The following is a 17912-nucleotide window of genomic DNA, read 5'->3' as shown; positions in this document are numbered from 1 at the left end:
TCATCAACGTAATGGCTGGCATTGCTCCTCATATACTTAATCATATTTCCTGAAGGTTTTGCATAGATATTAAATAGACGAGGTGGAAGAATTGAGCCCTGTGGCATTCTTCATGTCAAGGCTCATGGAGAGGAGGAGCAGGCTCCTGTCAGGGGCCTCCTGGGATCTCCTAGAAAGGAATGAGTGTAGCCAGCTCAGTGCAGTTCTGTCAGCACTTGCCAAGACATGCGGTTGGTCAAGCTGTACCTCTTGGTCTGCAGTGTCACGCGCAGTTGATAGCTCAGGTAGTGTCTGCATGATTTCTTAGTCTCTGTCCTTCTCTGCGAGAATGCCCAAAACTCCACTGGTGCTTCATTTCCAGACTCATTCATTAATGTCTTCAAAATGAGAGTGCAGAGTATCTTCTGAAGCCACATTGCATCACATCAAGATCTTCTCAGATCTTGCTCAGTGCTACTGAAGAACAATTTCTGATTTAAAATGGATTTTTCAGTTGTCCTCAGTGTTCCTCACAACATCAAATGATCTAGAATATAACACTAGACGCTAAAAGTATAGTAAATGAAAACTCCATGATCTTGAGGAGAGCAGGTCCCAGGTTTTTCATGATGGCTGGGGACCATTGCAAGCTTCAGAAGGAAAACTCTGTTGCTTTCTGTTACACGATTAGTCATTTCTTTCTGTGCTATCAGCTTTTTACTTGCCTAGTCATGTAGTGAGCATGGTTTTAGAGGGAAATGACTAGAAAGGGGCCTGCCTTCAGAAACTAGAAACAATCTGGATTCATACTCAAAGGATCTGGTGGAAATTTCAGAGCTGCACTTAAGGAGGACTGGTTTTTTGTTATACAAGTTTTCCAGGGGTGATGTGCACCTGAAATCAAGGTTGAGCTTGGCTGGTTATATGTCTTCAGTGAGTACTTTCCTTCTCTGGATCCTAACCTAAAATGTGATAGACACTGCAGGAGGAGTGTGCTAGATTCTGCACATTTTGTAGCTTTTGTAAAAGGCATAGCACACTCAAATAGCTGGGACTTTGCAGGATGTGCTGGAAAGGTGGAGCAGCTCCGCTGCTTTCAGAGCCCATCAGGATCCCTTGTCAGCAGAGAAATGAACGTCCTGAAGCAGCTGGAGTGAAGCCAGATTCTTAGTCCGTGTTGCTAATTTATAAGCCAGGCCAGTTCTTGTTTGGTTTTTTTTGGTTTTTTTTTTTTGTTTTTTTTTTAAGGCATGCCTAGACAGAGGATTCATGGCACTGGGTACTGTACAGAAAGTAGTAATGTCGGAGACTGCTCAGAAATTCTGTGGTCTAGTTAGAGCAGATGGGCAAAGGCTGAGAGAAGGGAAGGTTGTTCTTCACTGACTTTGTTATTAGCTGACCTGATTCGATGATAGAAAAGCTCAGTTTCTTAATGCTTAAAAGGACAGTGACTTCATGAAAGTCACAGGCTCTGATCCTCCATCCTGATGTGTGCTCTCACACCAGTGACTGCCTGCACCAGCCTTGCTGCATTGCTGTCCCAGGGCCCACGGAGCCAGTGGGGCCTGGGGCGTCTTGCAGAGTGCTCACCTTGGAGTCTTCACGCTGCACTTCCGCTACTCCGAGCCAGCTGTTTAGTTTCAGTCCTGCCCTTTTTCACCAAAAAAGAGCCCCTAACTCCTATGGACGTATACGCTTCCTATGCGCCCTTGCAGGAGACTGTAATAGCACAGGTTGTTCTTTTCCAAGCTTTTATTAGTCGGCCAGAACCAGGTTATTTTAGTGTCCTCAGGCTGGAATGTAAATGCAAAGCCTGAGCGTATGCCAGCAGTGTCACCGGCCCGCCTGTCCCAAGCATCCGAGGTTTCACCTGTGGCCCTGCACTGCGGGGCTGTGTGCTTTTTGCCGTGTGCTGACAACTTTATTCTGTATTTCCAGTTGTGCTGCTTTCAGTATGATTTGCCTTCTTTAGCCAGCAGTTGTTCATATCTGCTTCTTGATTTTCTTCCCCAGCATCTTTGAAATCTATGCGTATGCTGATGATTTTGTGTCATTAATATCAATCTAGACAAGTCTCTGTGACCTTTCACTCCTGTGTCCAAAGGGAAGAATCGACTCTTGCAGTCAGTCACAGCACAGCACTGACTCATACATACTTTTCATTAAAATGATGCAGAAATTCCCCATAGTTTTTACAGATATGTTTTTCAGGAGATGAAGTGTAAGTCTTCCATAGCAACACAGCTTGGGAAAACTATGATGCACGTAACATCAGATAATTAATCTTTCTGACATATGATACACGTTTTACTATTAATGTCTGTTTATTTTTTTCTCTTCGTGTATCTCACTTGCTCAAACTCAGCTAATCTGTTTGGGTTTCATCTGAACTTGTGTGCTTTCAAGTCTTATTCCTGTCCTTGTTTGTTCTCCAGCTCCATTATAAACCTCCTGGGAGTGCGCTGGGCTTTGTCCCACCTCTGTGACTCCACAGTCATGAGAACAATAGGACCGTACTTTCCCTTTTTTGCCCCAGTTTTAATAACACTTTCTAGTTTTTCTGCATAAGATAAAATATACTGTATTTGGGTATGTAGCACTGAAAACAAAGAAAAAAAAATCTCTAAATATAAAGTTCCTTAAAAAAAGCTAACTGAAATTTGGAACGACTCAGAGTCACTCCATTGAAGAGTAATGATAAAACGAAATAACCAACCACCCAAAAATAATTGCAGGGAAGCTGTTTTCCGCTGAGATATGAGTGTCATATGAAAATATTGCTTCTTTGCTTCCCTATATTTGATTATTTGTCACTTTTTTTGAAAAATTCCATTTATAATTAAAGTCAAAGCAAGCCCTGAAGGTCCCAGTGTCTGAATACGTTTCCAGTGAATACTTACGGGCTGGGGTTTTTGATCATACTTGCTGTAGTGGAGCCAAAGCAAGCTTTCTTAAAGTATGGAGGTGACTAAATGCTTCTCCTAAATTATTATCTGTCTTTAGGGCAAAAGGTGCATATTTAAAATCTTTAAAATAAATGTAATGAAACAGCTAGACTACAAGATTGTGTTGAGTGAAGCTGACCCCTTAACTTGGTAACTTCTCTGCCATTAGGATCTCAAGCCCCTTTTTCTCCCTCATAGAGAAATCTGAAATTTACTCTTACACTGTACCTGACAGTGTCATTGAAAGCCAAATATTTAACATTCAAAGTTTTAGTTATTTTCAGTCTTAGAAGAAGGTGGAAACTGAGGTAATCTCCAGCCAGATCCTCTATCTGTGTTGCTGTGACGTACCGTTTCTACTAATATGGATGCTTTGTGGTGTGCGTATTCTAATGACTGGACTAATTTTTAGCATAACGAAAACCTTTGCAGTGGTGGCAGTTTGTTGTCACACAGCTGTGCTCTTCTTTCCAGTAAACTCCCTGGAGTTAGTGAGCATCCCTGGCTTAATATAGGGGGAATCTGACATAGCTCTGTGGAAGCTCAAGTGTTTTTGGAAAGAGCTATTAATCTTTGATCAACTGGAGTCTCCTTGTTACTGACTTTGATTACACAAGTGTACAACTTTAATTACAGCTTTTAATAAGCTTTCATTTCTTCCTAGTCACATTCTTTGTATAGCAGTGCAGCTTATCTTTTCCTTTCTCCTCTGCTTCTCTTCCCTCCCCCTTGCCTTTTTATGGAAAAAGGGGGTTGAGGTCATTGTGGGGGATTCAGTGTCCGGAGGGATCCCGCTGTACGCTCTCTGCCCATGGCTCTGCCCTCCACTTGCCTGTACAGTCCAGAGAGCTCTCTCCTTCAGCTGCCCTGCAGAGATCCCTGTGCCAGGTGCTGCCCAGGAGCTGGTGATCAGCAGCAGGGGGACAGGACCGTGAGGCACTACATTCACAGATGTTCACTGTTGCATGAAACCACTGAACAATCCTTAGAAAGTCTCTGTAGCCAAAGGATGTACTGACTCCTGAGTGCAATTCCTGCTTGTGGAGGACTTCCCTCCTTTGGGGACACCCTGAAGTACGGCTGCTGAAGTCAGTGGTAGAGGGCAGGAGAAGCTGGTGGGCTCCAGCATCCAGCCACGGTGCTTGTTCCACATCCAAGGGCTCAGTGAGCTGGATACTCTCTGCTCATTAGAGAAATGACCTGGTGCTGGTGGGAGTTTTGTGAGACACTTACAGACTTGTTATTGTAAATAATTGAGATATGGCTTAAAACAAGCATAAGGGCATGCTTTTTTTTTTCACATGAATCATATTTCAGCTTTGGAACTCATTGCCTCACAATGTTTTAGGTGTGAAAAAGATAAGTGAGTTGAAGAGTTGGTTGGATAAATTAATTACGACACAGCAATTTGCACTGATTTGACATTCAGAGGTGTGCAAAAGGAGTATACTTTTAAAATGCCAGTTGTGCCTACAGAAGAGGGCAGCGGGGAAAACAACTAATAGAACAGGAAAGGGAGCCTCTTTTATCTCCATGCAAGCATCCCTTCGGCTCCCTTGCTGTACACGCTATACTCTTCTCGCACATTAATGAATATCAGTCAGAGCAAGTTACGCTATATATCACTCTGCTCCTATTTTCTAATGAACTTACCCCTAATGGGTAGCTTTCCTAGCTATTCATGTCACGACTGAATTTCACCTTGACAATAGATCAAGAATGAGGTTCAGCAGTGTGGCCCACCTACTTTGCAATGCTCCAGCATGACAGCTGCTTTGTGTCCTCAGGGTAGCTCTACTTTGATGCTTTTCCCTATTTAGAAAAATTTGGAAGGAGGATTTTGGTAATCTCCAGCAGGCAGAGTTTTTAAACCTTTCTCAAGGGAAGCTGAAGATTCTACAGAATTTTTGAACAAATAGTTATTTATGAAATAAGTGACATTGTCTTCAGAAATGTTCCTCCCACTGGGCTCCAGAGGAAAGCAGCATTTGCCATGCTGGATCTTACCGGTTGCTGTTGTAGCCTGCTGCTGTTGGTGCCTCAGGCTTGACTGTGGAAAGCTCTGGAAGGATTATAACAAAATGCCCACTCTGAGCACTGCAGACATGGCCCTAATTGTTACAGGGTGTGTTTTCTTGCCTCAGAAGCACACAATATGAGGACTATGGCCTTTGTGTTTATGGGCTCTCTGACACCAGAAATGCTGGAGTGAAGTACTTCTAAACATGGCTGGCTTTGTGGTTGCTCAAAATGTACTGCAGGAGTTGCTGTAATGTACGACTGAAATGACTGGTTTGCCAAATTGGTTGACAAACTATGGAGGAAGAGAAACAATAGAGTGAGGTCACCATGGTGTCTATGTTGCTGGACCCAGGGTCATGGGCCTGTGTGGTTGCATCATTTGCCCTTTCAGTAGCTATGCCACCACTGAAAAGATCTGTGTCTGGTTCCTGAGAGCCTGATCTTTTGGTGGCACTTTCTGCACGATCTGCTTCAGCAGTGCCTAGTGTCAGCAAGCTTTGCATGTGTTCAGGGAATGTTTTTCTGCTTGTCCAGTTCTAAACCAACTGTATGTCCCTTTTTCCCTCTTTGAGGAGGCAGTGCAATCTTTCTTACTCTCTGTCCTGTCTCTTTTGGCAGACTCGGGGACCAGTTCTACAAAGAAGCAATTGAGCACTGCCGCAGCTACAATTCTCGGCTGTGCGCCGAGCGAAGTGTTCGCCTTCCCTTCCTGGATTCGCAAACTGGGGTAGCTCAGAACAACTGCTACATCTGGATGGAGAAGAGGCACAGGGGACCAGGTTGGTAGCGTTATGTCTGTGTATGGATGTTGCACATATGAAGGGTTGGCCACTGAGCCCTCATGGGGTTTAATTAATAGGAGCTCAAACCTGCTAGAGGCCACACAGAAGAGAAGCTGCCTAAACCTCTGTGCCTGCAGGGGATTTCCTTTGGTAACTGCAGAGAGCTCATCCTAATTATTCTCTCTCTACCCAAAGAAGTGCCTGACATGGTAGTTTCCAAGGCGGCATCATTGTAGCTCTTTTAATGCTATTGATCCCAGTCTGTGGCAGAAGACACAATGCCCTGCTCTAAGCAGGACAGGAATTCTCTTCAGGGTGGAGAGGTGGAGGTGGACGTTTCTCAGATGAATGCTGAAAATAAGGAATTGTATTGGGAAGGATATAAAGCTGAGGTAAAATATAGGAGAATCCTGTTATTGGAATGAACGTTGTCCTGGTGCTTAGAAATATCCCTATAACTCCTGGTTCTGCTTTGGACAAGGTACTTGGATATCAGTTCTGGAGCCACAGTTTCCACAACTGCAGAAGGAAGTTGGTATGTGTCCTTAAAGAGCTTTGGCTAATGCATGTTCCAAAGCTCTGTGAAGCTCAAAGGAAAAGAGCTCTGTTATTTTTGTAGACTTCGGTCAGTCTTTCCTTTGTTATAGTAAATCCATCTGAAATCCTTGTTTGAAATGCAAAGGACCATCACCAGTTCAAAGACTGGAGATGTTACTCAGGCAGAAGTCCTCCTGAACCCCAGTGGGAATTTTGCTATAGTATCAGTATTTGCTATTTTGGCTCAGTATCTGACTCACCGTTAGCTCTGGGAATGGATTTTTTGACAGCACCAAACGGGGTTTCTATTTTTTTTCCCATTTCTTTCAGTGCAGACCAGAGAAAGAAGGTAGGGAGGGGGTTAGGGTGCATGGACACCAGAAGCATGATGTGCACACATGCCAGTTTCTGTAAACCATACTGAAAAAAATTCCCAAACTGCAGATCTGGAATTATGGAAAGATACAGCCTGCTCTTACTCCTCCACTGGCTAGTTTGCAGCAGGTGGAGTGGGAGGAACACAGTATATTTCCCTCCCCTCCTGGGAGCAGATTAAGAAAGCAATTGCCACGTCTGGAGAGTGCTTAGCTGAAACTTTCCCTCTTCCTTTCCTAGGATATGCTGAGGGAAGGATCCTTGCAGTGCTCCTAAAATATCCAAAGTAGATTTAGTATTGTCTTGCAGACCTACCAGAAAACTCTTTCTAAGACAAAATGCAGCCACTTCTGGAGCAGGAGACAACAGGTGTTTCACTAGCATTAAAAATATCCTGAGAAGGTTTCAGCTGCCAAAACTACTGGGACTGACTAATATGGTTTACAAGCTGGGAGCTGTCTGAGGTTCTGGGCTAACCCTTCTTCTGTAGGTTGCTTCATGACCACAGTTGGGTTTTTCTTTCAGCTGACAATTCCCCATTCCTAAGAGATTATGCTTTGGCAAAGCTAGCTTTCCTGGTTTTTTTTTTTTTTTTTTCCTAAATCCGTTTACCCAATTAATTTCTGTTTTTGTAGCATCTGGTTATGAATAAGGTGCTGCTATTTTTATCCTTTTGAATGCAGTCATAAGCAGGTATACATCCACTATATCCACAAGTAATGTTTTGGCAAGAGCATCTGCTACAAAGATAGACACAGATAGTCTTGTATGGGTCTCATTGGTGTCTCCACACTAACAGAGGAAATCATCATGAAAGTGTTATGGCATCACACTGGGAACCAAGAGGTCTTAATGCTTTGCCTTTCTCAGCCACAAACTCTCTGGACTACTTCAGGCAAATTCATTGTGCAAATCTTTCTTTCTTCACTTCTGGTAGTGAACTGTTCAGTAGCTTCTCCTGCAAAAGGGAATCAGTGGCATTTCTCCTGCAGGGCTGCAGTGGGGACTACTGCTGGAACATTCTTCACGGAGGGTCTTAAGTGAAAACAAGCCTCCTGCATCTGCATCGGCTACCAAATCTGATGCCTTTGTTATTTTGAATTAGAATAATCAGTGTGAAATGAAGCAGCCCTCCTCCCTCATATTTGCTCTCCTCTTTCTTGATTTTTATTAGCTCTTTTAGGGCTCCCTTGAGTGTCTTTTCATCATCTATTTCTAGTAATATTACAGTGGGTCAAAACATCCCTTCACACTTTTAGCATGCCTGTTTTCAGGCTGTACACAATGCGCTTCTGCCCATACTGAAGGGCTCTGAAAATTCTCAGCCAGCCACCCTAGTGTCTGTCTTGTGTGCTGCGTTCACTGCCCTTTACTATCGCTAACCTGAAAACCTGTACCAATGACAAATGGCAAAGCTCCAGGACCCCTTTTCACTTACAGAGGGCTTGAAAAACAGAGAGGAGAGTCAGGAACTCAGCAGATTAACCTGGTTTCTTGCTGTCCTCTTTGTTAAAGCAGTTAGAAAACCACATCTCATGATAAACAGTTCAGGGTTAATTTCACACAATACTGCACATAACTCCCTCCTCCTTTTCCCCTCCTCCTCCGGCCTTTCACACCAGCTTTGAGTTATGACTCTCCTACACTAATGAGATAAACAACATAACTCACTGCAGGTTCTGCTATTTCCTCTATAAGCAAATGGTTGGAACCTTCTCTGGTTGCCCTATAAGGCACTGGAGTGAGATACAATTGAGCCACGACTGAAGACAGTAAGACCTGTATATGTGTTATTTCCATATGTGCTGCAAGATTGACTATGGAGGGGCTGGATTTGAAGCTCAAGACTGATCCTTTCCTTTTTACCCCTCCTTGGTGTAAACAATCAAAGATCCACTCTTCATGTAAGCCAGCACAGTGACAGATAGGGGTCAGGGTGGAGAACTGAAGGTAGTATTGGATGGGTTTGGATCCACTGAAGGTCTGGTGGCTATTTTAAGTTCATTGGATGGCAATGTGTTAATGGGCAAGGGTATTGCGCAGAGGAACAGAGAACTTAAGACAAGGGGTGCAGAGATGGATGTTGGATCTTATTGATCTATCTGCCACCTGGAGCAGTCTGTAAGTCCTCTAGGGAAGAGGCTTTCCCATCTCTGTCTTTTCAAGGATATCTGATTTGTTTCTTGTTGGGCTTTCAGCATTTGTGGTTGGCCTTCGCTGTCCTGACTGAATCCAGAACTGCTATTTCATATAAGAGCGCCCAATAATTGAACCCACATTAACAGATACTCCCCAAAACCTGCAGTAAATCCTTGCTCCTTCCTGTCTGGGACAAATGCTCAAAGCTGTGGTGCTTATTTCATTCAAATGACTCCTCTCTGGAGGGCTATGCAATGGAGGGCTGATTCTCTGTCCTATTGCTTTGGTCTAGCAACTGCCATGTCAGTGTTGTGGTTCTTGCACACCTTTCACTTGCTGTGAAAGGGTGGGGCTTCTTGCCTCCACCTCTTTAATGAGTCACAATGCACCTCATCATAATAGTAATTGTTTGCAGTGGTTAATGTTTGCAAAGTGCCTTGAAGAAGTGTGTCCAAACACTGCAGAAGTGCTAGTTACTCACATTTTTATTCTCAAACCAGTCCTGAACGCCCTGCTCTGAAATGTATCCTACTTGGGATGGGCATAATGCCCAGCAAGCTGTGCAGCAATAAAAGAAGGGTGTGAAAAACCTCAGTCCAGTAGTGCTTTGTGCCCTGGAACAGTCCAGACTTCTGCGAATACTCCATCTCTTGGCCATACCCAGGCAGTGTGCTGTAGATGCTCTGTTTATGCACCAAGGCCTTGGAAGTAGGTGAAAAGTGCTGGGATCAGAACTGGCATTCCCAACAGTTGAAATATTTCAAACCAGGGGCTTAGGCTTCACTTGCAGAATTTGATTAACCCATTCCCTTGATGTTAATAATTTTGTAGTGTCTTTCTTTTTCTTTTTTTTTTTTCCCTTCAAGTAATAGGCTGCTGTTTTCTTCATTATCCAGATTTGGTTCAGTGAGTCAGTTTTGTTCCCAAGCTGGTACACTTTCCTGGCTGCTTCAGAATGGATGGCTGAGAAGTCTTGGGCCATCCTGTTGCCCTTGATCTGTTCTGCTTTCCTGGCACCGCCTTGATTGTTGTGCAACTGTTGGTACAGTTTCAGATATGGTAACACCACTCCTGTCCTCTGTGGTCTCACCTGTTTTCTAAGTGCAATGTGCAATGATTCTGGAGTTGCAGTCATGCTCTGTAGCCTGTCCTGGTTCTGGCTAGGATGGAGTTAATTTTCACCTGAGCTGGGAGGGGAACTGGAGCTGGGGGCACCTGTGGATGGGGGACACAGCTGGGATAGTTCACTAGTTAGCCAACAGCTGGGACAGTTTACCCAAATTGGCCCAAGGGCTGTTCCACACCCTGTGACACCAGCCTCAGTGTATCTGTGAGGAGGGTGCTGAGGGGAGCCTCCTGCTACTGGGGAGGGAGCTGGGTGTCAGGATTGGCTGTGAGCTGTTGTGCTGTCAGTTATGTGTTTCAATATTTTGTGTTATTTGGCTTAATGTTTGTTTGTTTTCCATCTCTGTTTTCTTTTCTTTTGTTGTTCTCTTAAATGTTTTTAATCTCAATCCATGAGTTTTGCCTTCTTTTCTTTACTGGTTCTCCCGGTCCCATGGAGGGTGGGGGGAGTGAGTGAGTGAGAGACTGTGTAGCTTGGTCCTGAGTGGAGCTAAACTATGACCAGCCCCTTCAAGACCAACAGCAACAGCAGAAGGACAGAAGAGCCAAAGCAGAATTGGTTGGTGGAGAGGGCAGGCGAAGCAGGAGAGAGAATGACATCCTTCTAACTTTACTGTGCCTTGCTGGGTATTTCTGTGTGTCGTGAGTATCTGGGGCAGTTGAGGCTACTTTGAAGTACTTGGCAGTGCACTTCTGTGCCCCTAGTAGCAATGCATTCATGAAGCCCTGCTGTGTTCTGCATACAAGAGAGCAAAGCATTGCTTGAACGTTGGCTAAGCGGTGTCTGTCAGGAGAGCCGGGGCAGCTCTGAAGCCAGCGATGCCAAATGTGATTCAATTGAGCCACGCAGTAATATAAACATTACTGCTGTATCTCCTCCCTCATTCAGGATGTTGGCATGAGGAGGTAATAAGCAGAATGAAGAATCTGTCTTCAAAGAAAAGTCTGGAATTCAAGCAAAAATACAGAGCCCTGATAGCCAGGCCTCATGGATCTTGGTTTGCTCCCACTTGGAAGACACAAATTTCCTGAGCTGCTCTATGCACCAGGGCCTTATGATTTGTGTGTCAGAACTCCATCTCTCCTTTCATAAGGAGCTTTCTCTGCCCATGAGGAGGCAGCACCCCTCTGACCCAGGAGAGCCTGAAATTCTATTTACCCTGAAGAAATCACAAATTATTTATGTGCAGCTCTGGTTTCAGTGAGCTGAGTGAAGTGTGTAAGTGGGACCTGGATTCTCTCTAGGCCTAATCCCAAGAGGTGCTGAGAAACCTCAGAAGCACTTGAGTGTGTGGTTCTGCTTCACTGTTTGCAGGATTGAACCCTCCAACAAGGAGACGCTAGAAGGGCAAGAACAAAGACACTAGAGACAGTGCTTGTGGTTTACAAAATGAAATGTGATTATATTTATTTTCTGCCTTTAATCTTCAGGCCTTGCCCCGGGTCAGCTGTACACATACCCAGCACGTTGCTGGCGCAAAAAGAGGCGTTTGCATCCCCCTGAGGATTCCAGGCTGAAGCTGCTGGAAATTAAACCTGGTAAGTATTTGTTTGCCTCTCCCTTTCTCTCTCCTGTGCTGCAGAGCAGCTGGCATACATGCAAACCCGGCATTTAGACCTTGGACTTTATCTTTACTCCTCTCCAACCATTTCTTTCTGCATCTGTTGCATCTTACTTTATTTGCTATAATAACCACCAAACCTTCTGCACTCAACTCATCCCTTGCAGAAACGTGTACAACTTGCGTTGAATGCAATGGGAGATGAATTTACCTTCCGTAGGGGTGAATGTTGGCTTCTGTCAGCAAATTCATGAGGATGTAAAGGATCAATATATTACTAATTATTGCCTCAGTGTGTTATTAATACAAAATCTCACTCTGACATCTGCTGCCTAATCTTTGTGAAAAAGACCGCTTTATGTGTGGAACGGTACGGTGATAAGATTTTTCATAATGGGGCTGGGGACCAGGAGTGTGACTGGATTATAAACAGCAAATAATAAAAATCAGTGAGCATATGCCAGATTTGTGTATATGTGTGTATGCCTGCATGTGTACTTTAGTCCATTCTTCTTTCATTCTTGTCCTTGGTACTCTTCCCCCACAATTGAACTACATGAAACGATGAGTCTGGATGTGGAATGAGTGACTGAAAAGCAGATGTGGAGGAGCTACAGCTGCGTCAGGTAGAGCATAGTGTTGTGCATTCTTCCCTGCAGTTAGTAATAAAGGCTTGCCATCTTTAGGGTCAGCTATTATGAGGAAGAGAGAACACATGTACTCACAGCTGTATGTGGTTTTTAAAAGGTGAGACACTGCCAGTATAAAAAGTACAGGAGAAAACCCCAAAATGTAGATTAAGAATGTTTTAAAAACCTGTTTGACAGAAGGTTTCTGGGAACAGAGCTATGCTCAGCAATACTGATGGCTTTGCTTCTATGCAGTAGTTGGTGAAGAGAGAGTCGGGGACAGTAGAGACAAGTTCTAAACCCAGTAAAATTAGAGGCAAAATGAATGTTGATTTTGGTAGAAACAGTTTTTGAAGGCTCTCTACCTTCAATATAGGAGATGTCAGGAGACAGCTGGACAAGAGGGAGAAATGCCTGTAACCATTCAGTTGGGGTTCAAACCAAGGGCAAAATATCAGCCAGCAAATAGAACAAGACCTCACAGCAGGGCTGCTCAGAAAGAACCGGTGAAATCAGTCAGGTACACTGGTGGAAATGAGGCTGAACTCTAGGAAGAGGATGATGCTGGCCCATAGAAATGTCTGCCTCAGACTTTGTGATGATGCAAACACTGCTGTACCTTGGTAATTTAGTAAAGTACAGCAGTAGTGTAGAGTTTGACTCTTCTTTGTTTGCATTACGTTTCTTTGCTGTACTCACTGAATGCCTGCCACAGGGCATGAAAGGCAATTACCACAAAGTTATCAGATAAAGAGACCTCAGCATGTCTGTCTCTGTTTTTTTTTCCCCTGCTATAAACATCTCTTCTGCATCTCAGGAGTGCTACTTTTGTTGCATTGGTGGTGGCAGCCAAATAAGGCAAGCTATATTGCTCTGCCATTTAAATCTATTTTCCAACCAATTTCTATCTGGTGATTAACTTTCCTTGTCAGTTACACCACAAAATAATTTCACTCCATCTGTGCATATCCAGAATAGACCCACTCGCCAAAAACAGGATTTTTCCTTTCTATGATTTGAAACTATATAACCTATGGAAAACATTGGATCTCCATTTAAAGGTAGCTTTTGACAATTTGAGAAAAATACAGTGTGATTTGTTTTCATCATGAACTGCAGAAATAATGTACGTTTGGGAGGGGGACACTGTCGTAAAGCATAATGCTGAACTAGGAAGGTACCTTATGCTGACCTCTTTATTTCTCAGTTAAATATTAGATGGCTGTGTGAGGCAAAAATATGGCAGTTTAAGATCCCTTAAAAAGTACATAGTTCACAAGTGTAGAACATGTAAAATAAATTTGGAAGAAAACTAATCTAAATGTTCCATAGTTTTACTTCACTTAGGGCTTGGTCATCCTAGTCACGGGTTAGAGCTGTTCTCGGCAGCTAGAGAGTGCTTGTGCTGGGTTAATACGCGAGTAGCTGGTTTTTCTGTAGGAGGCTGGTTATATGGTTATAGGAGGCTGGTTGGATTGGTTATATGTTATGGAACATATGCAAGCAATGCAATTGTAGGACATCAAATTAGGGCTAAACATTAGTTTTATTAAGTTTTACATTCGCTAACTGTTTAGAAGTACTTCTCCTGAGACTGCCACTGTAACAAACAGAAGGTGATCTTGGCTCCAAAAGTTGCCAATCCAGCAGTCAGTGGGATAAGCACTGGGGGTGTGAATACCTGCTTGGACTGCATCTGGGCTTTTGGAGTGGCTCATTATAGCAATAAGTTGCATCCAGAAGTTCAAGACTTCTACATAATTCAGGAGATACATAGACCTAGGATGTTTTGTTTTGATAAGTTGTAGCAAGTCATCAGCTGGTCATTAAGTAGAATTAAGTCTTGCTAGCAGTTCAAGGGTATGATAAATCCTGAGTAATAATATAGTATTTATAGTTACAACCTACTTTTGCAGTGTTGGTACCTTGCAGGTTTAGGTAGTGCGTGACAGTTCAGTGAGTGAGAGTTTTGTATTTGGAAATACCAAAACCTAATGAAGAAAACAATCATGCTCCAACAGTCTCCTGCCTTTTTTTTTTTTTTTTTTTGTAAAATGCAAGTGCACTATAATGTTTTTCTTGGGGTCAGTTGCTGCTTGCTTCTTAATAGAATGTGGTGCTTTTATTGGCCTGGTCTGTTGCTTTTATTTAGTTTCAAGTGGAAGTATTTGGTTTTAGGAATAGTTACAGCCAAAGTTGTAAAGATCGGACGACTGGAATAGGTGTTGCTGATGCAGCCTTTAGAGGTCTATTTTCCTCTGCCACAGTACTCAGAGTTACGTGCATGGATTGCCCTAGTAAAGCTGTTTGATCAAGAGTCTAGCAATGTTCATGTTAATACTGTTTCTAAGAATCATCCATCCCAGCCAGTAGTCTATCCAGTAGATAGAGTAGAAATAAAATATTGCCAAAACTTATGATAAGCACTTCAGTGACAATACAGTCAATATTATTACCAGACCTTTAGGAATAGCACTAAGTATTCCTGACACTTACTTTCACGTGGGCTGGTCTTCGTCTTCCAGTGGTACTTTTGTATCATCAGAGCCAAGCATTGTGGCTCAAGTGCAGGCAAGTTTTCATTGTTGCAATGGATAAGAGCTGTTACATGAGTCGTTGTAGTGTGGCAGTCTAGACTTCTATGAACAGTGTTACAGATTTGAAACAAACTCCTAGTCATGGGCAATATATTGACATGTTGCTAACACTGTGATTTTTGAAGTACAGAGTGCTAAAGTTATTAGATGTTGATACTCTCATAATATTAATGAAACTAGACTTTTGTTCAACCAAGTGTGGGCAAATCTGATTCTCCGCAGAACTGGGCAGTGGTATTTGCACAGCACTTCAGTGCGGCGCAGGTGGAGGGCTGGAAGCAGCTCTTGCTTCCACGCTTGCTCCTCAGCTGGCTGTTCTCCTCCTGCCCTGAAAAGGAGCAAGAGCAGAGCAGAGCTCCTGTGCATGGGAAGTGTGTGAGCCTGGGAATGGGTGAGGGAGAGCATTAGACTGGGCTGGGTAGCCTGTTCTTCCAAAGGAATGGGAGGAGAATTGCCAGCTCTTCTACCATCACCTTGAGCTGTAGGTGCTGCAAAGGCATGCAGTAGGGTTCTGGCCCTCAGTAATATCAGAGCAGCTGGAAAGATGAGGGTTAGAAATGCAAGAGATCCATGATTACACCCAAGGCCCCTTGAAATATTAATTGCTCATTGTCCTATATACTTAGTGGTTTTGTGGTACTGGGTGGTATCATGATTTTGTATTGGGTCAGGTATCAGTACTGTGGAAGTGGCATTACCTGCAGTAAACCCTGTTGACAGGCAGGTATTACCCAAGCTTTGCAGCTATGCAGATGACAACAGATAGGGTGGTGTGGCCAAAAACTCTGGCGGAATTAAATTGGTAGTGTCCTACTTCAGTTTTACAAGATGGCTAAATATAGATACATACACACATAAACACAGAGCTTTTATTTCATGTGCTGTGTAAGTGTGAAGAACATGACTGGAGAGCTTTTGTCTCAATTCACTGCTGTCCTTTGGTTTTAGACTGAAAGCCAACTGTGGGGTCTCACAGCAGGTGGCCTTCCCACCCACTTGGAGGACACGGAGTAGAGTTTGTGTGCTGCTACTCTGGTGAGAATGAGCTGGTGTCCTGTGCTAGTGTCTGTTCTGTTACTTGTCTCTGGGCAGTCTAGTGTTCAGCTCAACTGCAGAAATGGCTTTTTTTTTACCAACCGTTGAAGAGGTAAAAGTAAACAAAAGTATTTTTCACTTGCTATGATGAACCATGGTAGAATTATTTGAGGCAAGTACTGATAACAGATTTGTAGATGCCACTTAAACAATGCCTGATCTGTTTTAATCTGACATATGGGATATAGCTGTGTGGGTGAATGAACGGCATCCTGACAGATAAGCTATTATCTCTTGCAACCATCTCAATTTGCCTTGTAGAGACTGTGTCTGATTGTACAAGGTACTGTGTTTCTCCTGGGAAGTGATGAGTGCCCCCAACACTGTGGAAGATGCTCAGCATATCTGTGGAGGTCAGTGCTCTTTAAGATGGGGCACTTCACAGAGATAAAGTAAAGATGAAATTAAAAAGCCAAAGGACAGTGTTTGTTTTAGTATCACTTATATGATAGCATCTACAGACTCAAGCAGCAGGTTAGATCGTCATCCTGGGGGTTGTTGTGAAGGCTTCTTATACTCTCTGCTATGGCCGATCTTACAGTCCAAATATACAAAATACAGTAAAGGAAGTAATTCAATTCCAAAATGGAGAAATGAACAACAAATAAACTCCTATTATGAAGGTTTAACTGAAGGTTTGTGGCAGAGCTGGAAATCGAACCCAAAAACACAGAAAGAGCTCAGTTCTCCCGAGTTCCATATTCTTTTTTCTTTGTCTGGTTGCTATGTCCAGTGTCACTCAAAGATATCAGAGCCTAAAAATAATTCAAAACACTAATTCATGAGAATTTCCTTTGATCGTTATTCTCAGATGGGCCAATTAATATTGACTAGTTTCACTTTCAATCTCAGCAGTTTCTACACAATCACACGTTGGTTCTTGTACAGTGCTGCCAGGCAGCAGTGGTGTTTCACTATGAACACCGTAAGGAACGGCGCATCTTTTCTTCACAAAAAGTTTTGCTGCTATTTAACATACGTGGAAGCTTATCTGAGATTAAAGGTTAGGTTCCTGTTATGTTATCAGACTTGCCTGTGGCTCCTCTTTAAGATCCATTAAGCCTGTCTTAGGATCAAAACTGGCAGAATAATTCTGGTGCCAAATAAGAGTACTTCTGTAAAATTCACATGAATTGGGTATGATATTCCTGAAGGGGGCTATAATATCAATGTATCGAGTGTTCAGACTTCTGACAGGTTTCTGCAGATGTGAATTTACCAAAGGTACTTTTGTGTAGAGTTTATTTTAGTGTTAGGTTTTTGTTGTTGTTGTTTTTTGGGTTTTTTTTTTAATTTTGCATGAATTTTATTAACATCTGCTGTCCTGAAACCTAAACTTGGGGTAGATGTGGCCTGACAGCCAGCAGAGAGGAGCGACTTTTGTTCTCTGATGGCTTGGTCTAGATTCCTCGTGCAAGACGGAGTTTAACAGCCTGTTCTCAGCTTCTGTGACGTTTGCTGTCCTCCCTCCAAAACCTTGAATTCAAATCGGCCGCCGCCGTACCCGGGCGCGAGCCGGCGCTGCTGCCAGCCAGCAGAGGGCGCACTGAGCGGCGCGCGCGTGCTCTGCGGGGGCCGGGCCGGGCTCTGCCTCGGCCGAGCTGAACTCGGGCCGGGGGGGGGTGGGGGGCGGGGCATGGGGCTCTGGGGGCAAAACCAGGGGAGGGGAGGGGCTGGGCTTGCTCCATCGGTCAGCTGCGTAACAGATCGTCTTCCGTGGCAGGAGTAGAATCACAGAATCATTAGGGTTGGAAGGGACCTTTAGAGGTCGTCCGGTCCAACTCCCCTGGCAAGGAGCAGGGACATCTCCAACCAGATCAGGTCGCTCAGAGCCGCGTCCAGCCTGGCCTTGAATGTTTGCAGGGATGGCACTTCCGCCACCTCTCTGGGCAACGTGTGCCAGTGCTCCACCACCCTCATTGTAAAAAATTTTGTCCTTCTATCCAGTCTGAATCTACTCTCTTTTAGTTTAAAGCCATTACCCATCGTCCTGTCACAACAGGCCCTGCTGGAGAGTTTCTCCCCATCTCTTTCTTGTAAGCCCCCTTTAGACACTGGAAGGCCACTATCAGCTCTCCCTGGAGCCTTCTCTCCCGGCTGAACAGCCCCAACTCTCTCAGCCTGT

General features: G+C 43.9%; 1 protein-coding gene across 1 annotated transcript in view; it reads left to right on the top strand.

Moving 5' to 3' along the window:
• Positions 1–17912, top strand: part of DPF3 (double PHD fingers 3) — a 163903-nt gene that overhangs the window by 65365 nt on the left and 80626 nt on the right. Inside the window, exons 2-3 of the mRNA XM_086749496.1 lie at positions 5565–5725; positions 11336–11443. Of these exons, the coding sequence (XP_086605622.1) occupies positions 5565–5725; positions 11336–11443 (269 nt within the window). The remainder of the gene's footprint in view (positions 1–5564; positions 5726–11335; positions 11444–17912) is intronic.

This window comes from Chlamydotis macqueenii, chromosome 5 (genome assembly GCF_036417535.1).
Source record: "Chlamydotis macqueenii isolate bChlMac1 chromosome 5, bChlMac1.mat, whole genome shotgun sequence".
NCBI classification, from domain to species: Eukaryota; Metazoa; Chordata; class Aves; order Otidiformes; family Otididae; genus Chlamydotis; species Chlamydotis macqueenii.
This window is presented reverse-complemented; position numbering and strand designations above follow the sequence as displayed.